The 25,610-nt window shown below is 40.6% G+C and overlaps 1 protein-coding gene and 1 pseudogene across 5 annotated transcripts in view; one reads left to right on the top strand and one right to left on the bottom strand.

Moving 5' to 3' along the window:
- The window catches only part of RAVER2 (ribonucleoprotein, PTB binding 2), a 117,286-nt gene extending 92,715 nt beyond the window's left edge, over window positions 1-24,571 (bottom strand). For 3 of the 5 annotated variants that reach the window (XR_010341204.1, XM_064372440.1, XM_021667687.2), the window contains exon 1: window positions 24,323-24,571. Coding sequence is in view for 3 of the 5 variants with exons in the window: in XM_064372440.1 (XP_064228510.1) it covers window positions 24,323-24,571 (249 nt within the window). In the remaining 2 variants the exon portion in view is untranslated. The remainder of the gene's footprint in view (window positions 1-24,322) is intronic. The other 2 variants (XM_064372441.1, XM_064372442.1) reach the window with 2 other exon arrangements.
- Window positions 243-5,591, top strand: LOC135273199 (ferritin heavy chain-like; annotated as a pseudogene).
- Window positions 24,572-25,610: the final 1,039 nt, after the last annotated feature.

Here is a 25,610-nt window from a genome sequence, read left to right as displayed (position 1 = left end):
TAAAAAGGGGACTGAAACAGGGAGCCAGGCCAGGGGATTCCTGGCAGAAAAGCACCATGAGTTGCCAGCACGGCTGTTGCAGCTGGCGCAGAGGGTCACCACACAAGTACTCACACAAATCCGGGCATGGTTACAACTGGTGAATGGAACACCTGGGAGACACAGTTGCCCGTTCAATTGAAAAAAAAGATCTGAGACAGGGAGTCAGGTGATCAGGCTCAGCCGGTCCCACAACCACAAAGATGAGCAATCGGAAATGCTCTGGACTGAGAGTTTCACAGCAAGCACAGCTAGACCCGGGACGGTCAGCTCTGCGGGGGAGTGGCATCTGTCATTACCGAGGCAGTCCACCACTACCAAGGTAGTCTGCCATTGCTAAGGCGGTCTGCCATTGCCGAGGGAGACTGCAATTACTGAGGCAGCCCGCCATTGCCGAGGCAGTCCGCCATTACAGAGAGATTCCACCATTACAGAGGCAGGCCGCCATTGCCGAGGCAGTTCTAACTATACCCCTATAAATAGGACTGCAGGGAAGTTGACACAGCAGCTAGGCGGAGCCCACAGCAGCTAGGCGGAGCCCACAGCAGCTCAGCAACGCCTCTGCAGGTAGACTGTAACTAGGCTGCCTCCTCGCTGGGCAGGGCAGCCCTGAAAAAAGGCAGGAGCACAAAACAAACTTAGAAATAAAGCCCTACTTTCCCGGGACAGAGCACCTGGGAAAAAAAAGGTGGTTATGAGTTCTGCTGCATCAGACTTAAACGTACCTGCTCAGCAGCTCTGAAGGGAACAACGGAGCTCACAGCTTCTCTGAACTATAAGAACATGTTCTAACCCAATGCAAAGAAACTAAGAACCTTGAAAAAAGGTTTGACAAAATGCTAACGAGATTAAACAGCTTAGAGAGGAATATAAGTGAACTGATGGAGCTAAAAAACACAACACAAGAATTTCGTGAAACATACACAAGTTTCAGTAACCGAACTGACCAAGTAGAAGAAAGGATATCAGAGGTCTAAGATCAACTCAATGAAATAAAACGAGACAGTAAGATCAGAGAATAAAGAGTAAAAAGAACAAAGCATCCAAGAAATATGGGATTATGTGAAAAGACCTAATGTACATTTGATAGGTGTACCTGAATGTGACGGACAGAATGAATCCAAGCTGGAAAATACTCTTCAGGATATTATCCAGAAAAACGTCCCCAACCTAACAAGGCAGGCAAATATTAAAGTCCAGGAAATACACAGAACACCACAAAGATATTCCTCAAGAAGAGCAACCCCAAGGCACATAATGATCAGATGCACCAGGGTTGAAATGAAGGAGAAAATGCTAAGAGCAGCCAGAGAGAAAGGTCAGATTACACACAAAGGGAAGCCCATCAGACTGACAGCAGATCTCTCAGCAGAAACCCTACAAACCAGAAGAGAGTGGGGGCCAATATTCAAAATCCTTAAAGAAAAGGACTTTCAACCTACAATTTCATATCCAACCAAACTAAGTTTCATAAGCGAAGGAGAAATTATTTATGAATAATTATGAGAATTATTATGAATTGTTACGTAAAATTATTTACGAACAAGCAATTAGATTTCATCACCACCAGGCCTCCTTTACAAGCACTCCTGAAAGAAGCACTAAACATAGAAAGGAACAACCAGTCAACTCCAAAAACATACCAAATGGTAAAGAGCATCAGCACAATGAATAAACTGCATCAACTAATGGGCAAAACAGCCAGCTAGCATCAAAATGGCAGGATCAAATTCACACATAACAATATTAACCCTAAATGTAAATGGGCTAAATGCACCAATCAAAAGACACAGACTGGCAAATTGGATAAAAAGTCAAAATCCATTGGTGTGCTGTATCCAGGAAACCAATCTCACATGCCAGGATACACATAGGCTCAAAATAAAGGGATGGAGTAATATTTACCAAGCAAATGGAGAGCAAAAAAAAGGAGATGCAATCCTAGTCTCTGATAAAAAGGACTTTAAACCAACAAAGATCAAAAGAGACAACGAAGGATATTACACAATGGTAAAAGGATCAATGCAACAAGAAGAGCTAACAATCCTAAGTATATACACACCCAATACAGGAGCACCCAGATACATAAGGCAAGCTCTTAATGACTTACAAAGAGACTTAGACTCCAACACAATAATAGTAAGAGACTTTAACACTCCATTATCAATATTAGACAGATCGATGAGACAGAAAATTAACAAGGATATCCAGGACTTGAACTTGGACCCAGACCAAGCAAACCTAATAGATATTTAGAAAACTCTCTGCCCCCAATCCACAGAATATACATTCTTCTCAGCACCACATCACACCTACTCTAAAATTGACCATATAATTAGAGGTAAATCACTCCTCAGCAAATGCAAAAGAAGGGAAATACTAATAGTCTCTCAGACCACAGTGCAATCAAGTTAGAACTCAGAATTCAGAAACTAACTCAGAACCGCACAGCTTCAAGGAAACTGAACAACTGGCTTTTGAATGTTGACTGAATAAACAATGAAATGAAGGCAAAAATAAAGATGTTCTTTGAAACCAACGAGAATGAAAATACAATGTACCAGAACCTCTGGGACACATTTAAAGCAGTGTCTAGAGGAAAATGTATAGCAATAAATGCCCACATGAGAAGTAAGGAAAGATCTAAAATTGACACCCTATCGTCAAACTTGAAGGAGACTAAGGAGCAAGATCAAAAAAACTCAAAACCTAGCAGAAGACAAGAAATAACTAAGATCAGAGCAGTACTGAAGGAGATAGAGACACAAAAAACCCTTCAAAAAATCAATAAATCCAGGAGCTGGTTTTTAGAAAAGATCAACAAAATAGACCACTAGTCAGATTAATAAAAAAGAAAAGAGAGAAGAATCAAATAGATGCAATAAAAAACGATAAAGGGGGGGCCGAGTGTGGTGGCTCACGCCTGTAACCCCAGCACTTTGGGAGGCCGAGGAGGGTGGATCACGAAGTCAAGAGATCGAGACCATCCTGGTCAACATGGTGAAACCCCATCTCTACTAAAAATACAAAAAATTAGCTGGGCACAGTGGCAAGTGCCTGTAATCCCAGCTACTCAGGAGGCTGAGGCAGGAGAATTGCCTGAACCCAGGAGGCGGAGGTTGTGGTGAGCCGAGATCGCGCCATTGCACTCCAGCCTGGGTAACAAGAGCAAAACTCTGTCTCAAAAAAAAAAAAAAAAAAAAAAAAGGGATATCACCACAGATTCCACAGAAATACAAACCACCATCAGAGATTACTAAATTCCTGGACACTTGCATCCTCCCAAGCCTAAACCAGGGAGAAGTCAAAACCCTGAAGAGACCAATAACAAGGGCTGAAGTTGAGGCAGCAATTAATAGCCTAACAACCAAAAAAAGCCCAGGTCCAGATGGGTTCATAGCCAAATTCTACCAGACATACAAAGAGGAGCTGGTACCACTCCTTCTGAAACTATTCCAAATAATTCAAAAAGAGGGAATCCTTTCCAAATAATTTTATGAGACAAACATCATCCTGATTATCAAAACCGGCAGAGACTCAACAAGAAAAGAAAACTTCAGGCCAATATCCATGATGAACACAGATGCATCATCAGGTGACAGAGTGAGACTCTTTCTCAAAAAAATTAAATAAAATAAATAAAATAAATAAATAAAATACTGGCAAATCGATTGTAACAGCACATCAAAAAGCTTATTCATCATGATCGAGTAGGCTTCATTCTGGATATGCAAGGCTGGTTCAACATACACAAGTCTATAAACAGAACCAAAGACAAAAACCACATGATTATCTCAATAGATGCAGAGATTACCTTTGAAAAATTCAACAGCCCTTTATGCTAAAAACTCTCAATAAACTAGGTATTGAGGGAATGTATCTCAAAATAACAAAACAAACCCATAGCCAATATCATACTGAATGGGCAAAAACTGGAAGCATTCCCTTTGAAATCTGGCACTAGACAAAGATGCCCTCTCTCACCACTCCTATTCAATATAGTATTGGAAGTTCTAGCCAGAGCAATTAGGCAAGACAAAGAAATAAAGCGTTTTCAATTAGGAAAGGAGGAAGTTAAATTGTCTCTATTTGCAGACAATATGATTGTATATTTAGAAGACCCCATCGTCTCAGCCCAAAATTTCCTGAAACTGGTAAGCAACTTCAGCAAAGTCTCAGGATACAAAATCAATGTGCAAAAATCACAAGCATACCTATACACCAATAACAGACTCAAAGAGACCCAAATCAAGAACAAACTGCCATTCACAATTGCTACAAAGAGAATAATATACCTAGGAATACAACTAACAAAGAATGTAAAGGATCTCTTCAAGGAGAACTACAAACCACTGCTCAACGAAATAAGAGAGGACACAAACAGATGGAGAAACATTCCATGCTCACAGTTAGGAAGAATAAATATCGTGTAAATGGCCATACTGCCCAAAGTAATTTACAGATTCAATGCTATCCCCATCAAACTACCAATGACCTTCTTCACAGAACTGGAAAAAACCACCTTAAACTTCATATGGAACCAAAAGAGAGCCCACATAGCCAAGTCAATTCTAAGCAAAAAGAACAAAGCTGGAGGCATCACACTACCTAACTTCAAACTACACTACAAGGCTACAGTAATCAAAACAGCATGGTACTGATACCAAAACAGAGATATAGACCAATGGAACAGAACAGAGGCCTCGAAGGCAACACCACACATCTACAACCATCTGATCTTTGACAAAAACAAGCAATGGGGAAAGTATTCCCTGTTTAATAAATAGTGTTAGGAAAACTGGCTAGTCGTGTGCAGAAAGCAGAAACTGGACCCTTTCCTGACACCTCACACTAAAATTAACTCCATATCATTAAAGGATTAAACATAAGACCTAACACCATAAAAACCCTACAAGAAAATCTAGGCAAAACCATTCAGGGCCAGACGTTCTTCGTCGAGTCGCCGCGGTTTCCTGCTTCAACAGTGCTTGGACGGAACCCGGCGCTCGTCCCCTACCCCGGCCAGCTGCCCATAGCCAGCCCTCCGTCACCTCCACACCGCTCCCTCGGACCGCCCCAAGGCCCCTGCTGCCTCTCCAGCGCCGCGCAGCCACCGCTGCCGCCTCTTCCTAGCCGCCGCCATGACGACCGCATCACCTTCGCAGGTGCGCCAGAACTACCACCAGGATTCAGAGGCCGCCATCAACCGCCAGATCAACCTGGAGCTTTACGCCTCTTATGTTTACCTGTCCATGTCTTACTACTTTGACCGCGATGATGTGGCTTTGAAGAACTTTGCCAAGTACTTTCTTCACCAGTCTCATGAGGAGAGGGAACATGCCGAGAAACTGATGAAGCTGCAGAACCAACGAGGTGGCCGCATCTTCCTTCAGGATATCAAGAAACCAGACCATGATGACTGGGAGAGCGGGCTGAATGTGATGGAGTGTGCATTACATTTGGAAAAAAATGTGAATCAGTCACTACTGGAACTGCACAAACTGGCCACTGACAAAACGAACTGCCATTCACAATTGCTACAAAGAGAATAAAATACCTAGGAATACAACTAACAAGGAATGTAAAGGACCTCTTCAAGGAGAACTACAAATCACTGCTCAACGAAATAAAAGAGGACACAAACAGGTGGAGAAACATTCCATGTTCATGGTTAGGAAGAATCAATATCGTGAAAATGGCCATACTGCCCAAAGTAATTTACAGATTCAAGGCTATCCCCATCAAGCTACCAATGACCTTCCTCACAGAACTGGAAAAAACCACCTTAAACTTCATATGGAACCAAAAGAGAGCCCGCATAGCCAAGTCAATTCTAAGCAAAAAGAACAAAGCAGGAGGCATCACACTACCGGACATCAAACTCTACTACAAGGCTACAGTAATCAAAACAGCATGGTACTTGTACCAAAACAGAGATATAGACCAATGGAACAGAACAGAGGCGTCGGAGGCGACACAACATATCTACAACCACCCAATCTTTGACAAAGCTGAAAAAAACAAGCAATGGGGAAAGGATTCCCTGTTCAATAAGTGGTGTTGGGAAAACTGGCTAGCCACATGCAGAAAGCAGAAACTTGACCCCTTCCTGACACCTTACACTAAAATTGACTCCAGATGGATTAAAGACTTAAACATAAGACCTAACACCATAAAAACACTAGAAGGAAACCTAGGGAAAACCATTCAGGACATAGGCGTAGCCAAGGACTTCATGACTAAAACACCAAAAGCATTGGCAACAAAAGCCGAAATAGACAAATGGGACCTAATCAAACTCCACAGCTTCTGCACGGCAAAAGAAACAGTCAATAGAGTGAATCGGCAACCAACAGAATGGGAACAAATTTTTGCAGCCTACCCGTCTGACAAAGGGCTGATATCCAGAATTTACAATGAGCTAAAAAAGATTTACAAGAAAAAAACAAACAAGCCCATTCAAAAATGGGTGAAGGATATGAACAGATACTTTACAAAAGAAGACATACATGAGGCCAATAAACATATGAAAAAATGCTCATCATCACTGGTCATTAGAGAAATGCAAATCAAAACTACATTGAGATACCATCTCACGCCAGTTAGAATGGCAATCATTAAAAAATCTGGAGAAAACAGATGCTGGAGAGGATGTGGAGAAATAGGAACACTTTTACACTGTTGGTGGGAGTATAAATTAGTTCAACCATTGTGGAAGACAGTGTGGTGATTCCTCAAGGACCTGGAAACAGAAATTCCATTTGACCCAGCAATCCCATTACTGGGTATATATCCAAAGGATTTTAAATTGTTCTATTATAAGGACACACACACACACGAATGTTCATTGCGGCACTATTTACAATAGCAAAGACTTGGAACCAACCCAAATGCCCATCGATGATAGACTGGACAGGGAAAATGTGGCACATATACACCATGGAATACTATGCAGCCATAAAAAACTGTGAGTTCGTGTCCTTTGTAGGGACATGGATGAACCTGGAAACCATCATTCTCAGCAAACTGACACAAGAACAGAAAATCAAACACTGCATGTTCTCAGTCATAGGCGGGTGTTGAACAATGAGAACACATGGACACAGGGAGGGGAGCATCACACTCTGGGGTCTGTTGGGGGGAACTAGGAGAGGGACAGTGGGGGTGGGGAGTTGGGGAGGGATAATATGGGGAGAAATGCCAGATATAGGTGATGGGGAGGAAGGCAGCAAACCACATTGCCATGTATGTGCTTATGCAACAATTTTGCATGTTCTTCACATGTACCCCAAAACCTAAAATGCAATAAAATATGTCTTAAAAAAAAAATCTCATCTTCATGACAGTTAATCTCTGAACTCTTACTTCCACTTCAAACTTCCCTCCCAAGCTCCAAGCTTATATTCTCCCCACCTTCTGAAACTGCATTTGGATGTTCCACACCAGATAATACTTTCTGGGGAGGCCCAACACATTCCTATCATATAATACCTTGGATGATGTTGGCTGAGTGGATGTGGTGTCAATTTTAACTTGGCTACATTTTTAACTGCTTTCAATGCTGGTGTTTGGCTGGAAAGTTCATTTCAATACCAACTTTTTGCCAGGAGAACATTTTGACTTGGCCTAAAGTAAATTAATTAACTTTCAGCTTTTTATTAGCAGTATAAAATCAATCATTTACTGATTATTTACTTTATCCCAGGCACTTTATAGACATTATCCCATTTAATCCTAACAACTTTAAGAATTAGATTTTAAAGCTGAATTGTATCATCCAGATTTTAAAGATGAGAACATTGAGGCCTAGAGAAACTAAGCAACTTGTACAGACAATTTGTGATAAGAGTTGTGATTCAAACCCAGTTTACAGCCTCTACAGCAAACACAGCTGTACAGTGGTGTATCTTAAGAACTACCATTACAAAAATAAAATCTATAAAATATTCATTCCCATCACATTCCGAAAGCTAACTGCATCATTCATCTCCTAATCTTAGATTGGGAACTGGGGCAAGAACATAATTTAGGAGGTCTACCATGCAAATTCCTTGGAGGTAGAAGCAAAAACAGTCTAATTTTACTTTTTGACAGCTAGAAATCTCATTGTCTCACTCCCTTGTTTAAATATATCCCATTAAATAAAATCTAAGTTCCCTAACATGGCCTACACACTTTCAATCATCTGGTCCTGCTTAATGTGCCAGCCCTATATTTTACTACTAACCCTCTCAAACTCTATGCCTCAGCCACAGTGAAGTAATTTTGGCCATGCTTTTCCTTTTCTTTAGGTCTTGGTACATCTTATTACTAAGGCCACGGATGTTCTACATCCCTTTCTTCCCCTTCCTTCCTTTAGCTACCATCTCTCTCCTCAGGTCTCAGTTGACTTTCTCTGTCTTAAACTAAAGGCTCCTGGAACGTACACCACACAGAGATTCTGGACTCTGAAGTTGATCTGGGGTTGTCTCCCTAGGGAAAATGGTTTGCAAAGAAAGGCACAGACTCTTCTCCCTCTCTAATGTGAGAGAACATATAGCTGAATACATGGCTACCCAATAAAAACTCTATATTTCAGCCTTCCCAGCAAGTAGCTGTGGCCATGTGACTCCAGCCATTGAATCTCTCAAGTCTGAATTAGATATCTGTATTTTCAAAGCCTATTTCACTTTCCACATCACAACCCTTACAGCAGCTATCATCCATATTTTAACTGCTTACATACCTGTAATTTTCATAAGATTGCAGGCAAATATCACATAACTGCCTTGTGCATAAACAGATCTCCAACATCCAGCACAATATCTAGCAGAAAGCAGACCTTGGATGTTTGTTAAATGTATGACATTTTGTTTTGACTGCCTGTTAACAACTCTAACGCAGCATCTTTTTTTCTGAGATTTTACAATATTAACATACACCAATGTATGTTTAGAGTATTTAAAAAACCTGAAAATATACTTACTTTACACTAACCTTATTCATAACTCACTTCTTCAGAAGAAAATACATACCTCAAATTAGCTAACATTATATACCTAGGTATAAAAGGTTCTCCTTGAGCAGTTTTTGCTTGCAGACATCCCAAGAAAAAGGCTTTAATCTCCAAGAGATAGATTTAGATAGTCATCCATCCCAAAGAATAACCATACATAAAATCACAATCTCTTCTCCAATATTCAAAATATTTTTCTTTCAAATATCTCCTGTATACAATACTGTATTACTTATGTATTATTGTGCAACAAATGACCCCAAATTAAATTGTTTAAAACAATACCTATTTATTATCTCATAGTTCTGTAGATCATAAGTCCAGGCAGGCCCCATTGGGTTCTCTGTTTAGGGTCTCCAAAGGCCAAATCAAGGTGTCAGGCAAGCTAGGCTCTTATCTGGAGGCAAGAACCCATTTCCACTCACTAAGGTAGTTAGCAGAATTTAGTTCTTTGTGGAACTGAAGTCACTATTTTCTTGCTGGTTTTCAGCTGAAGACCCTCTCAGCTCCTAGAGATTGCTTTAACATCCTTGCCCCTGCCCACTCCATCTTCAGACCCAGCAACAAACAGCAAATCACATCTTTCTTGTGCTTCAATCCTTGGACTTCTCCTAGGGCTTCCAGCCCAAGAAAATGCTCTGCTTTTAAAGGGCACACGTGATTAGATTGGGCTCACCTAAACAATCTCTCTTTTGAGCAACCCTAAGTCAACTGACTGGTAACCTTAATTACACCTGCAAAAAAGTCCATTTTTGCCATGTAACATAATCACAGTGTTGATACCTTATCACAGTCATAGTCCCACGGATTAGGGCAGACAATATGGGAGACCATTTTTAGAATTCTGGTTATCACAATTGCCACAAATAATAGATAGCATTTACTTGTATACTTATATGTACTTCACACAAAATATCTTAACTTAGTATCAGGTTTCAAAGCTCAAGCAGGGTGAGGACGGCATTGTACATGAAGGAAGCCAGCAGAGTGTCAGAACCCAGGCAACATGATGGTGCCTTCCAGCTATTACAGAAGCCCAGAGCAGGAAGATGGAGGCTGAATTGGGTGACGTGAGTATCTGTGGGGGGAATGGGGCAAGCATCTACAGTGATGATGGGAGATGCCTGTATAAAGGGGGTTGATCAAATAAGTAAATAAATTAAGGATAATGAACACCAAATTTTCACTGTCAGATAAAAGAGGTACAAATAAAGAATGGGAGAAAACTAGAATGACTGGAATTTAATGTATTAGTATAAACACATTACTTTCAATAGATAGAGATATAAGTGTATGTGTGTGTACATATACACACACATACACATTTATATATTCTCTTTGTCTACTAAGAGGACCTGAGAGCACTGACACCCCAATGGCAATGAGTATATGAGTATAGCTAGTTTCCAGATCTTGGTTTCTAGGTAGTATTTTCCCCCTAAAAGAAACTAAGCACTGTAATAGTCAGCTCTGGCTACCCTAATATACCACCACAGACTGCGTGGCTTAAACAACAGAAATTTATTTCCTCACATTTCTGGAAGCCAGAAAGTCCAAGTCAAGGTTCCAGCTGATTCAGTTTCTGGCTGGCTGGCTTGCAGGCAGCCACATTCTCATTATATCCTCACATGGCCTTTCCTTGGTATATGAGTGGAGACAGCAAGTTCTCTGGTGTCTCTTCTTATGAGGACACTAATCTTATCAGTTCAGGACCCCACCCTCATGACTTCATTTCATTTTAATTACTTCCTTAGTGGCCCCATCTCCAAATATAGTAATACTGGGGGTTAAGGCTTCAACATATCAATTTGGAGAGGGACACAAACACTCAGTCTAAAATAGGCACCTTCATGAAATGGCTGATTCTAGGGCTGGAGTACAGAAACTACAAAATAAGCTGCAATGTCTTGTGTCAAAAACAAAGGATATACTCAGTGAATGCTGGGGACATGTCAAAAGGACATAGGACCCTTCCCTTAAGTGTATGCTGGAATTACTGTCTTGTTTCCAAAGAATAATGAATGGAAAAAATAGTATTTTTAGAGAGGAGTGACTTAGCAGACATCCCCTTAAACAAATGATCAAGGTTAACATCACCAGTGATAAGCCATGCTAATGTCTATGGTATTCTTCCCCAAAACCCATAAACCCAATCTTATCTTGAGAAAGACCTCCTACAAACCCAAATTAAGAGACATTCTAAAAGATACCCAATCAAAACTGTCAGGGTCATAGAAAACAAGAAAAGACTGAGAAACTGTCACAGAATGGAGACTAAGGAGATAGGATAACTAAATGTAATGTTGTATCTTGGACTGAATCATGGAACATAAGTGAAAAAACTAATGAAATCCAAAAGAGTCTGTAATTAAGTTAAAATAATGTACCAGTGTTAATTTCTAAGTTTTGACTAATGTACCTTGGTTGTGAAAGATGCAATTTCAGAGGAAACTGGGTAAGGGATACGTGGGAACTCTATGTGCTATCTTTGCAACTTTTTCTGTAAATCTAAAATCACTCCAAAATAAAAAGCTTATTTAATAAGAAGACACAGGGGCAAACCTGAAGCTCCCACTGTCCAAAGCTAAAGCAAAGCATCAAAATAAGTAACGGTAGTAGGAATGGAGCATAACGCATTGAACAAAATGGGAAACCATGAGCCTATATTATTATAAATAAATGAATAAATTGAATGCTTGAAGGGGGACAAAATATTTAAACAGTCTCAAAGCATCTCCTCTCAAAATCCTTATTGATTACAAGTGGAAAACTTTACATGGAGATGCCTGGCAGACACCACTTTAATCAAAGGGAATCCAAGTGATCAAAGTGAACTTTATCACAATAGGACAAATGTAAAACACATACCACCTTGTGATGTTCCTGCTAAAGACATACAACTTGACTCTAATCATGAGGAAACATCATAGAAACCCAAACTGAAAGACATTCTACAAAAACTAAATGCAATATATGATCTGAACTGAATCCTTTCGCTGTAAAGGACATTGACGGGACAACTGGCAAAACTTAAATACATCTGAGGATTGGGAGGCAATAGTGTGACTTGGAGGGTAGCATTGCAGTTATTTTGGAAGATGTCCTAGTTTGTAGGAAATACACAATAAAGTATTCAGGGTGGTTGGGCATTGGGTTAGCACTCTCAAACAGTTCAGGGGGAAAACGTTCTTTGTGCTATACTTAGAATTTTCTGTAAGTCTGAGATTATTTCAAAATGTAAAACTTCCCAGATTCACATCTTCTTATTTATTGCCATAATTTTCTACTCTAGTTCTGACTACAAAAAAACTATGAAGCATAAAATCAGAGAAATGAAGACTACTTCGGAATTGAAATCAAGTAGTTAAACTGGTAGGGTAATAGAATATCCAAAGTTCAGGAAATAAAGGCAAGCCGGAACTAACAGCAGATAATCACTGCAGTAGGTTGAGGAAAGATATAAAAACCAATTGTCCAAGGGTAGAGGAGATAGGGTGGGGTACGGTAGGCGCATGAGAGAGTGGCAGGAAGAGAGACAATGAAAAGCATGTACAAATAAAGATTCAAACAAATTTCAATGAATCTAATGCTATTTTTGGCATTCACATGGAAATAAAAGTTTAACAGTAAGCCTCAAACACACAAAGAAAATGTCTTAACATAGGGAAGTGGGAAATAAGTTTACAAATCTAAAGATAACAGTAGTAAATAAACACAACATTAAGCACCAAATACCCAGAAAACAAGTTTAGGGGCTCACAATGAATTGCATCCCTAAAATCTAACAAAAGAGAATTTTTTTTTTCTTAGCAAGAAACATTTATTGTGAAAACAGAATGGATAATGTTCTTGATGTGCTTTAAAGAGAAAAATTCTTTGTATCAGTGTTTGACTTTTAATAAATGTTAAGGAGGAAATATTACATTGTAACTTCTTGGAAACCTTTTAAAATTTTTACTTTGTTGAGCATCCACTCTGGGCCAGACACAGAATCTAAAATGTCAGTTGTGGGCTGCTGAGTGACCAGAGAGCAACAGCTTTTGCATCAAACATGAATTAGCATGGTTGATTTGTTTAAAAAGAAAATTATTGTGTTTGATTTATATTCTTGCCCAGATAATCACTACCCAAACCCCTCATGCATAAATGTGGCCTACAGAAGTTTCTGATGAAAACTCTCCTAAAGCAACAGCTTTTAATCTGCCCAAATGGTCACTACTCAAGTAAGGTCCCAAAGACATGACAAAATTTTGTTGGCCTACAACAGCACTTTTCAACCTACGGCCTACAATCCCCTAACGAAATCAGGAATAAGTTACAAGAGACCCACACACCCTTGAAATAATATGAAAATTTTGTGTGCTGATGAATATTAGCACTTTTTGGAGAGAGGGTTTATAGTTTTCAACAGACTCTTAAGCCATAAACAGTTGACTGACTGAATAATCACAAGTAAATGGAGAGAGTTCCCTGCCAAAAAAGCTAACAGTCTTACATTGCAAATGTTATTTAACACATCAATACTGAGAGTGTGCCATGGGTCAGACATATCAACAGAAGTACAGCATTTTAGAACAAGGTAGGGAAGTAGTCCCCTTCTTTTTACACTAGGTTACACATTGATGATACAAAGGTTAACACTACATGATCTTTGCCCTTTGAAACACTAACAATATAGCTCTGTAAAGAGGAATTATAATACAATGGGAGATAAGAACGTGAGCTTTGGAATGAAAGAGAATTAGTTCTCCACTCTACCACCAATTAGCTGAATGATCTTGAGCAAACTGTTTGACATTTATTTTGCATCTTCGTTTCTCTATCAATAAATTGGGAATAAGAAATTCCAATTTTACAGCCTTAAGATGAGGATTAAATATAATATTAAAACAACTCCAAGTATGGTGCCTGGCAATGGTAGGCACCCAAAAAAGCAAAGGTTATTATTATTATAGACATCCAGAGGAAAGGAAAATTTGTTCTGGCTGGGGATTTTAGGGAGATCTCAACTAGACTACCATACTCAATTTTGGGTATCATATTTTAAAAGATACAATGACAAAGTGATAATGATGTATATTCAGAGAAAAATAAATGAGATGGTGAGGAAACTTAGAATCATGTCCTAAACACTAGTCATTTGAAGGAATTTAAGTTATAAGTTAAAATGGGAAATACTGTAATTTCTATATATTTCCAGAGGGTAGATGTTGGATCAAGACTTCAAGTGAACAGAAAGGGAAAAAAATTTTGCAATCTACCCATCTGACAAAGGGCTAATACCCAGAATCTACAAAGAACTAAAACAGATTTACAAGAAAAAAACAAACCCATTCAAAAGTGGGCGAAAGACATGAACAGACACTTTTCAAAAGAAGACATACATGAGGCCAACAAACATATGAAAAAAATGCTCATCATCACTGGTCATTAGAGAAATGCAAATCCAAACCACATTGAGATACCATCTCACGCCAGTTAGAATGGCAATCATTAAAAAATCTGGAGACAACAGATGCTGGAGAGGATGTGGAGAAATAGGAACACTTTTACACTGTTGGGAGTGTAAATTAGTTCAACCATTGTGGAAGACAGTGTGGCAATTCCTCAAGGACCTAGAAATAGAAATTCCATTTGACCCAGCAATCCCAGTACTGGGTATATATCCAAAGGATTATAAATTGTTCTATTATAAAGACGCATGCACACGTATGTTCATTGTGGCACTGTTTACAATAGCAAAGACTTGGAACCAACCCAAATGCCCACTGATGATAGACAGGACAGGGAAAATGTCGCACATATACACCCTGGAATACTATGCAGCCATAAAAAATGACGAGTTCATGTCCTTTGTAGGGACATGGATGAATCTGGAAACCATCATTCTCAGCAAACTGACACAAGAACAGAAAATCAAACACTACATGTTCTCACTCATAGGTGATTGTTGAATAGTGAGAACACATGGACACAGAGAGGGGAGCATCACACACTGGGGTCTATTGGGGGCAACTAGGGGAGGGACAGCAGGGGGTGAGAGGTTGGGGAGGGATAACATGGGGAGAAATGCCAGATATAGGTGATAAGGGGATGGAGGCAACAAACCACATTGCCATGTATGTACCTATGCAACAATCCTGCATGATCTGCACATGTACCCCAGAATCTAAAGTACAATAAAAAATAAAAAATTTTTAAAAAGGCTTCAAGTGAATAAATCTTATATATTCAATATAAATAAGACTTTTATAACAAAGAAAGCTGTCTGAAGATGGAGTAGGATACCTTAATTGTGGGGATTTCCTTGAAACAATATACATATATATATTTATACTTTAAGTTCTGGGGTACATGTGCAGATCGTGCGGGTTACATAGGTATACACGTTATGATGATTTGCTACATCCATCACCCCGTCATCTGCATTAGGTATTTCTCCTAATGCTACTCCTCCCCTATCCCCCCACCCCGTGCTATCACTCTCCCAGCCTCCCCCACACCCCAACAGGCCCTGGTGTGTGATGTTCCCCTCCCTGTGTCCACGTGTTCTCATTGTTCAACACCCACTTATGAGTGAGAACATGTGGTGTTTGGTTTCCTGTTCTTGTGTCAGTTTGCTGAGACTGATGGTTTCTAGCTTTATTTAAAAAAAAAAAAAAAAAAATTCCAGCCATGGTGGCTTACACCTACAATCCCAACAGTTTAGGAGGCCAAGCAGGGCAGATTGATTGACCCCAGGAGTTTGAGACCAACCTGAGCAACACGGTAAAAATCCCCTCTCTACAAAAAAAAAAAAAAAAAAAGCAAAAAAGTTAGCCAGCATGGTGACATGCATCTGTGGTCCCAGCTACTCAGGAGACTGAGGTGGAAGGACTGCTGGAGCCAGGAAGGTAAAGGCTGCAGTGAGGCATGATTGTGCCACTGCACTCCAGCCTGGGTGACAGAATCTCCAAAAAAAAAAAAAAAAAAAAAAAAAGTTAAAAATATGCTAGAATCCACGTGTTGAGGACTCTGCAAATTAGATTCATGTGTTGAGCAACAATAAGGTTAGATGAAATGCCTTCTACTATCCCTTCCAAAAATAAGACTTTATGTTTTTCATTCAAATTCTGTAAGTTGGGATAGTATTGGTTGGTGGTAACATAACACCCAACTTGAAATAAGTGAAACAATGAAAGGGATTTAATGGCTTGCATATGTATGAAGTCCAGAGGTAGTTAAGCTTCAGATATAGTTCGATCAGGGCTCCAGCTCAGCTTCTCTACATTTCTCCCCCCGAGGGCAGTCCTCCTTTGCACATCTGCTCCCTTGATGTCTGTCAGCTGCAGCCAGAGCCATGTGTCTGCATTAATATCCAGTGGAGAAAAAGGAGATTAGCTTACTTTAACAACCAAACACAAGTCCTAGGTTTCTTTGCTATGACAGGCTGAAATAATCACTATGACTAAGGGACTACCATATTCCTTAAGGACATGATAAGGAGTGGGTGAGAAGGGTGGAGAATAGATCTGGAAGAGCAAATGGAAGCTATTCAACACAACAACCAAGGGCTATGGACTAAGGGGCTTTGGTCTAGGTTACTGCCCATCTTTTAACCAATTCCTCTTGAAAAAGGGAAGAACTGTATTCTTTGGTTTGTGTCACCCCTACAGATAGGGATAAAGATGAAATCCACCCAAATCATACAGTTGCTAAAAAAGGGGTAGGTCTTCAAGGGGAAATCTGGGTTCGATTAGGACAGGCAAGGGGAAGAAAGGCTACTGAGTAGGCAACAGAATCAGGGTTCCAGCAAGTAACAGATGGCACACTCGGAAACTAACTGGGGAGGATTTTTAAAACAGACTACCTATGAAGATTTGAATAAATCCTAGGCTAGCAACAGTCCTGTACTACTCCTGGGCCCAAGGAGACAAGAGGGATAGTATGATAACCAGGAGAGCTTGGTTGTATGGAGGGAGCCACTGAATAGAAATTTAAGAGGAAGCAGCCAACCCACAGTCACCTGTGAATAAATGCTGGGTGAATAAATGCTCCACTCTTGCTCTCCTCAATCCTCTGATCTCCTACTAGTAGCTCTGGCCAAATACAACCATAAAACAGAGGATAAGAGAGCCTTGTTGGTGCAATCGACGGTACAGATTAGCCTCTTTGGATAAGGAGTGGGTGAGAAGGATGGAGAATAGATCTGGAAGAGCAAATGGAAGCTATTCAACACAACAATCAAGGGCTATCCTGCACATAATTATCAGCCAAAATATACAGTACTGTATAGCCAAATGTTCTAGGTGATAGGATCTTCCGACTTCTGACTTAATACCCCTCTCAGTTCATACTACCTCCTTAGAATAAGGCAACTGTGCCATTAGGCAAACAAAACACAAACAGCCATGATACATGATAAGCAATTTTAGGATTTTAAAATTTATAAATAATTTTATTTCATTTACATTCTAATATTCTTTAGTTTGTCTGTTTTAGCTAAGCAAGGAAAGCGAAGCATAAAACTTTTCTTTTTTTTTTTTTTGAGACGGAGCCTCGTTTTTCTTCCCCAGGCTTGAGTGTAGCGGTGCAATCTCGGCTCAAAGCAACCTCCACCTCCCGGGTTCAAGCCATTCTTCTGCCTCAGTCTCCCGAGTAGCTGGGATTACAGGCATGTGCCACCACGCCCCACTAATTTTGTGTTTTTAGTAGACACGAGTTTCTCCATATTGGTCAGGCTAGTCTCAAGTGATCCACCCGTCCCAGCCTCCCAAAGTGCTGGATTCTAGGCGAGATACCATGCCAGGCCCCATAAAGCTTTTTTTTTTTTATTAATTAAATTAAAAACCAAAAATAAATTTAAAAATTAAAGTAAAATTTTTTTTTAAATCAAGGCTGGGTATGCTAGCACAGGATCTGAGGCCAGGAACTTGAGGCCACAGTGCAGTGTGTTATGATTGTGCCTGTGAATATGTGAATAGCCACCAAACTCCAGCCTGGGCAACATAGCAACACCTCGTATCTAAAAACAAAAAACAAAAACTTTTTGTCCACAAGGAAAGAATAAGTGCGAATAGAAGAATCAAAAGAAGAAACACAGGTAGTTAGTAATAGAAATCCCTTTTGCAGTAATAGCCTTTGATCAGAGTTGACTTCATTTAATGCTTCCCTATTCTGACTCTTGATAATTCAAGGAGCAACCTTCTTCCTGAGCTTTTGTCATAAGATGCAGGAGTAGCTACTGATGACTTGAAGCTGGGAGAATTTCTGCTCCTGCACAAAGCTAAAGTTTTGTTAGATGTTGTCATGCTACTTAGTGTAATCTTACACTTCATACACAATCATAACTTAAATAGAGGCTAAAATGCTAACCTGAAAACTAAATACCATCTACCATATTCTTTCTTTGTGAAAACATGTCATAAGTCCAAAAAAGAATTTCTAAGCATAACCCAGTCATTAACTGGGAAATGGGCTATAGATTACCTGAGACTTCTTTGGACTGGCTGTTAGTTAACACAGCATTGTGATGCTAACCACAAGTATTCCTCCTCTTAAATGTGTTTTCATAACAGAACAGCGTTTCTGAAACACTTTTCAAGAATTTCTGCCAAAACTAGAAACTTAAGGAGGCAGTCGTGTCCCAGAAATCTAGAAGTACATTTCCCTAGCAGCTTTCAGTGTCCTTGTTACATTGAGAATAGGACAACAAAACACATGAAAAAGAAGTAGAAGCCGTAATTCAATTCTGCTTAATTACATTAGAAAAAATAAAATAGATAACTTTGCATAGTATAAACTAAGGAAAGTAACTTTTGGAGCTAAGCAATGGCATTTTGATTTTAAAGAAAAGATAATTTCAAAAAGATAGAACACTCCAATATTGTCAGGAAATAAGTAGAGAATAATAGCCCTATTTTAAAAAGAGGCAATAATTACTGAATATATTGTTAAAGAAAACAAAGTACATTTTTTAAGTCCCACAGTTAAAGGACATAAAATACATTGAAAAATTCTATAGTTTTTATATTGATGTAAAAGACAAACAGGAATACACAGCTTTTAAAAATAAGATTATGACCAGCTTGAGCAACATAAGAAGACCCTGTCTCTACAAAAAATTAAGAAACATTAGCTGGACACAGTGGTGCATGCCTACAGTCCCAACTTCTCAGATGGCTGAGATGGGAGGATCACTTGAGCCCAGGAGTTAAGACTGCAGTGCTATGACTGCACTACTGCACTCCAACCTGCGAGACAATGAGACTCAGTTTCAAAAAAAAGAAAGAAAAGAAAGGGAAGAAACAAGTTTTAATTATAAAAAAAATTAACTAGTTTCTTACATTTGCTGGTTTATGATTCTAAAAAGTGCTTACTTGGTAATATTATGGTTTCAAATGAGTCTCTGTGAATTAACCATCAAGCTTCTCAATTAACTACCATATTAGAGTACTTTGAAATGAAAGTTTATAATATCCAAAGTGAGACAATAGAATGTTTTGTTTCTTCAGTTACTAATTCTGAATGTTGGCCCTAAGCATTTCACATTTTCTTCTAATTACACAATAGAATCTCTTCCAGATTTTAGGGTAAACAATATGACGAAAACAAAACACATGCACACACATAAGACACATAAAAAAAAAAAAACCTGAGTGAACACAAATAATATAAGCAGCAAATGCCCCTGTTTTCTCCATTTTGAAACACCAATGACAATGATCTTGAAACAGAACCAGGTTAACCATAATACAATTTATAGAAATATGATAACACATATATTAGAAAAAATATGAAAACATTACTGTAACAAATCAAAATTCTAAATTCAGTTGCAAAACACCAGACACATACACATACAATGGCTATGAATAAGAACCAGTATTCACAATATTACTATTCACTGTAAATTATTCATTAAAAATAATTATAATAATAAATATTATTCACTATAAATTACTCACTATAAATACATTCCAAAATACTAACAAAGACATAAATATAAATATTCAAATCACAGTGGCAAGAGGTACTTGGGGATCTAGGTCATTTGATTAAGGTGGAATAGAATCCAATGTAGGACTAATCAGAAATGAGACTGATGGCTGGGTGCAGTGGCTCACACCTCTGGTCCCAGCACTTTGGGAGGTCAAGGCAGGAGGACTGCTGGAGTCCAGGAGTTCAAGACCCGCCTAGACAACATAGCGAGACCATATCTCTACAAAAAATTTTTTTAAAAATTAGCCAGGCATGGTGGAACATGCCTGTAGTCCCAGCTACTTGAGAGGCTGAGGTGGGAGAATTGCTTCAGCCTGAGAGATCAAGGGTGTAGTGAGCTGTGATCGTGCCACTGCACTCCAGCCTAGGTGACAGAGCAAGTCCGTCTCAAAAAAATAAATAAAAACTAAAAAGAAATGAGATTGGAAATGTAGGCAGGGGCCAAGTCACAAAAAGCCTAAGAATCTTAGACTGCTGTCCTATCATTTCAGGCTTTTCAAACTGAGATCTGAGTAATCTATGAAGAACCAAAGGTTAAATATGGTACATTTTCCATAACTGTCAAGTTTATGGAAAAAAAAAAAAAAAAAAAAAAAAAACTGGGAGTTAAATAGCTATTTTTATGTTAAATCCAATGTTACTAATAGAACATAAAATTAATATAAAAATTTCCAAGATCGCCTTGTATTCTCTTTACCTTCTAAAAGCCATTATTATGATGTTAGAAGAAGAGGAAGAAATTCAGGTACAGAAAACATGTTTAAATAGCCTAAATGATGGTGCTTGGTGAGTCTTGGTTCTAAAGGTACCAAACAAGGAAGCCAAAGTTTTCAAACTGCTGCATACTTTGACAAGGAAAATCTATATTTGTCTTCCGATCTACATTTATGACTTAAGTCAGGTAATGCACCTGGTTTACTTCTTTAGCATTTTTATGCAGTCTGTTATGCACTGTGGTTTCAGATGTGCAATAATTTGTACAATGGTTTATTCCCAAGTATGCCTTAAGCAGAAAAAATGTTTTTTCTATAGTTCCTTGCCTTAATAAATATGTAATATAAATTTAAGCAAACGTCTATTTTGTATATTTGTAAACTACAAAGTAAAATGAACATTTTGTAGAGTTTGTATTTTGCATACTCGAGGTGAGAATTAAGTTTTAAATAAACCTATAATATTTTATCTGAAAAAAAAAATTCAGACAGACCACAAAACTTTAAAGCAATTTCAGTCTTGCAGCAATTTAATTCAAATTCACTGTTCTTTACTGTTAAGGACAATCTGAGGAAAAGTTTAAGAGAAATGTGCAGCCAAAGGCTGTTTTTTTATGAGCAGGAGAGTGACATGATCAGATTTGTGCTTCCAGAGTATTCCTCAAGGGAAGTAGTATGCAAAATGTAAGAAACAGGACTGTAATTAAGGTAGGTGACAAACCGAAAAGTTGTAACAGTGAACAAGAGATGAAAATGACTTGAACCAGAGCTGAGGCTGTGAAAACAAAGATGGCCAGGAAGATTCAAGAAAGCTTAGGCAGACCAGACAGGGCTTGACTGAATGCACAGTAATTATTCAGTAAGAAAGCTTTTGAGAACTTAATATAAAGGTATTCATTTTTTCTAGAGCCAATACTTCTATAAGGTATTTGATAAACATACCTCTAAAAGCTTCCAGTTAAAAATAATACTTTCAGTATGCCTTTTAATTATAGAAACTGTAAAGTTGTGGGATGCTATTATAAATCTGCTGTACCAAAAATAAAATTTGAGATTTATGAAAACTACATTTAATAAGGAAAACACCCATGTATTTCAAATGTTAAGAAAAAATTACAGGTTCCTACTAGTATCAATCAGTATTTTCTAGAGACACAAATACACAGTTTGAGAACTAGAGTTCTATGCCTTTGATCCTTAAAGTGACATTCTAAAATAAAGAAATGAGGCCAGGCGCAGTGGCTCACACCTGTAATCCCAGCACTTTGGGAGGCCGAGGAAGAGGGGATCACCTAAGGTCAGAAGTTCAAGACCAGCCTGGCCAACACAGCAAAATGCCATCTCTACTACAAAATACAAAAATTAGCCAGGTGTGGTGGCAGGTGCCTATAATCCCAGCTACTCAGGAGGCAGGGAGAATCACTTGAACCTGGTAGGCAGAGGTTGCCCTGAGCCGACATGCACTCCACCTGGGCAACCAAGCAAGACTCCATCTCAGGAAAAAAAAAAAAAAGGAAAGAAAGAAGTGAATAAACACAGACTTTTCTGGAAAAGAACAAGAACTTAGTATTTCAAAAATATCTGCTTACTTAATAATTGAACAAAAATCATATTAACCATTTCATAAGGGTAAATATGTAGTTTTAGCCCCAGTGATTTCATGTAGGCCTTACTGTCAAAAAGACACAAAATAAACTTTCATTAGTAAGTTGACAGTAAAATATAATCACTAAGAAAAAGCAGACATTATAATGAAGGGAAATTGTTAAAACACAAAATAAAAAAAATCATGCAGAACATATTCATGAAAATATTACAGTTTAAGAAAAAGTAGATGAAATCTCAAAAATACAAATCCCGGTGTAATTCTCAGAAAGCGTCTATCACTAATTAAAACTGTTCCTTTTATTAGACCCTTTGATATATTTTTCATGTCTATTAAGAAGGGAAGTGAGAAAGATACCAATAGCAAAGCTAGAATAGACAGAACATCTTGAATTTTGGGTCTAAATATTTTTAGAATTAATGCAAAGAATTGTGATAACAAAAACAGCTGACATTCTACAAAGAAATTGAGACACTTCTCCATTTTTCTTCTCCTAGACTGTCTATACAAAGAGCTGCTATTTTTTAAATTTGTTTTTTTTTTTTAAATGCCATCTGCTTCTTCCAAGCCTCCTCCTCCTTGAGCTCCCTTGCAGTCCTCTATTTGTATGGGCAGGGGAGGCTGCTTCCAAGAAATCAGTCCATTGCAGGCGTCCTTAACAGGTAGTATCACAAAACATTACCTGACAGATGGGAAGTGGATCATGGTGGAATGGAAAGAGTTGAAAGACAGATGAGATACTCAATGCTGACAGAGAATTTTTTTTTACATTGCATTTTTAAACAAAATAGCCCCTCATACATATGGGTTATAAGTATGTTCATATTTATTGCGAATGACTATGTAAGCTCTAATTACATAGTAATGGGGCATTGGTCTCATTATTTTATAAGTCACATGGAAGAACTGCCATGCAATGGTCAATAGCCAGCCCTCTTGCAATTTCATACAGCTGGTTACAGGAGGAACTACACGGGTCAGCCGAAATACGCAACTACCAGGATACTCCACCACACTCAGAGCAGCATATAAATTCAGGTTATATGTGAAACAGGTGTGAACATCTAGACACCTAACAAATCCTGAAGAGTCAAAGAGATGATTTCATGTTTTTAATAAAACAAAAATATATATGCCTAGGAAAAGAGAAAAGGACAACATCCCAGGATAACAATGGTTATCTTTAGGTATCAGAAATATGGGTGATTTCTGTTTTTCCCTTTTGTTCTTCTCTCTTTTTCTAGCTTTCCTACAATGAGGATGTAGCTTTTGAAATCGGGGGGAAAAAAGTTAAATAGATGCAGAGTTTCTAATCTTAAAGGCAAGAGTTAATCTGGATTAAAGACACAGAGTAGCTATCTTCAAACCTCATCCAAGTCACTGAGGAACAAATCCTCCAGTACTGTACTTGGCGGAGCAGGAGGCGGCTACAAGGCTCCAAGGAGCGCAGCAATACTCTATTCTGGGGCCTTAGCAAACTGAAGAGTTGTTTCATAGAAACTTGGTCAAGAGCTTCTGCAACAGCAAAACTCACTCCCAGCTCTCCCGTGCCCCTGCCCCCTATGGCACCCCCGAGACCCGGGGACTCTATGCGGGACCCCTCGCCCCTGTCACGGTGCTCCCTTAGCCTCAGCACCCCCAAATGTGTGCTCCACAACTCACCTCCACTCTCCTTCACCTCCTACTCCCCTAAGGGCCGTAAGGGAAGAAAAGAGCGGGCCGAACTTGGAGGCAGCCGCCCCAGATCCCCGTGACCTTAGGAGAAGCCGCTTCGCCTCTCAGAGCCTCAGTTTCCCACTCTGCCCGCTCCCTGGCAGGGCGTCTGCAGGCTAGAAACCCCAAGAGCTCGGTCAAAGCGAGGCGCCGCTCTCAGCACTCGGCGCCGACCCCCTAGCCAAGACCGCTCTAAGGCGCCGGATCCCAGCCTGGACACGGAGCGCCGCCCAGCCGCCCCCCGGGACGCGTCGCCCCCCAGCGCCGACCCCGTACCTGGCAGTTGCTGTCCTGGGGCAGGTTTTTCACCAGGATTTTCCTGCGGTTGCTCAGCTCCCGTCGCATCCGCTGCAGCCGCGCGGCCACCTCCTCAGGGTGCAGCGCGGCGGGCGCGAGGTCCAGGGCGCCCTCGTGCGCCTCGGCTGAGGGGCCCGGCCCACGCAGTCCCGGCCCCGGCCCCGGCCCCGCCGCGCCGCCCAGGCCCGCGCCCCCCTCGCCGCCACCGTCTCCCGCCGCCGCCGCCATCTTCCCGGGCGTCCCGGGGCTGCGGACTCCTCGGAGGCTCGAGGGGAAGCGGAGAGAGAAAGCAGGAGGCGGCCCGGGCGGGGGCGAGGCGGGCAGAGGCCGCAGAGTGGGCCTAGCCGCGGGGAAGAGGGGCGGCGGGAGGAGGGAAAAGGGAGAGGCGGCGCCGCAGCCAGCAGCCGGCTGGCGGAGAGAGGAAACCTGAGGCGCCGAGGAGGAGCCCAAGAACCACCTCGCGGGAACCTCCCCCGCGGGCCCCCGGCCCCGGCGCACAGGCGCGCCTCCGCCCGCCTCTCGCGGGTCCGCAGGCGGGGCCGGGCGCCGCCACCCGGACACCTGTGCAGGCGCGGACGGGCGGGCGAGCTCCCCCTCTCTGCGAGGCCTTCGCGAACGCCCAGGGTCAAGCTCTGGGGGATGCGGCCCCTTCGCTGGGGGACTCAGCCCCAGGCGTCTGTCCCCGCGTGGCCCCCCACGTGACGCCGCAGCTCTCCCCCTGCTCCCCTCGAAACTCCCGCGCTGGGGCGGCTCGGGGACTGCGGGCGCGAACTCGGGCTTCCCACACCCGGGGTGGGGCTGGAGGGGAGGCAGGAGGGTGCCTCCCCGCAGCCGGGCAGGCTCCCGACCGTAACCCTTCTGCTGCGCTCAAGATGAGCATATTTGGCAAACTTTGAGTTTACAGTGAAATTTTCTGGGGAGTAAAAAGAGGGACATTGTAGGGGAAATTTTATGTATTTGGTGAAACCTGCTCGTAATGTGTTTTTCTAGCTGTGTATGAGAAAGCCTGTGCCCTTCACCCGTCCCTCTGTCCCTGCCATGCAATTCCTAAAATGTAAAACCTGGGTAGTTGCGTCTAGCAACAAAGAAAGTTATGCTAAAAAAAAGACTAGAATGGAAAAGGAGCTGTGGCAGAGGGGCTGGAGAATACGCTGTTAGGAACATTATTTTAATTGAAACTTGGAACGGAGAGTTACAGTGTAGAACTATACTTAGTCAAACGGATGTCATCAGATCAAAAAATGGAGCAGCCTTTGGCACCAGCTCA

This window comes from Aotus nancymaae, unplaced genomic scaffold (genome assembly GCF_030222135.1).
Source record: "Aotus nancymaae isolate 86718 unplaced genomic scaffold, 86718_ANA_hifiasm-v0.15.2.pri h1tg000007l, whole genome shotgun sequence".
Taxonomy (NCBI): Eukaryota; Metazoa; Chordata; class Mammalia; order Primates; family Aotidae; genus Aotus; species Aotus nancymaae.
The sequence above is the reverse complement of the archived record's forward strand: the minus strand, read 5'-3'. Positions and strand labels throughout refer to the sequence as shown.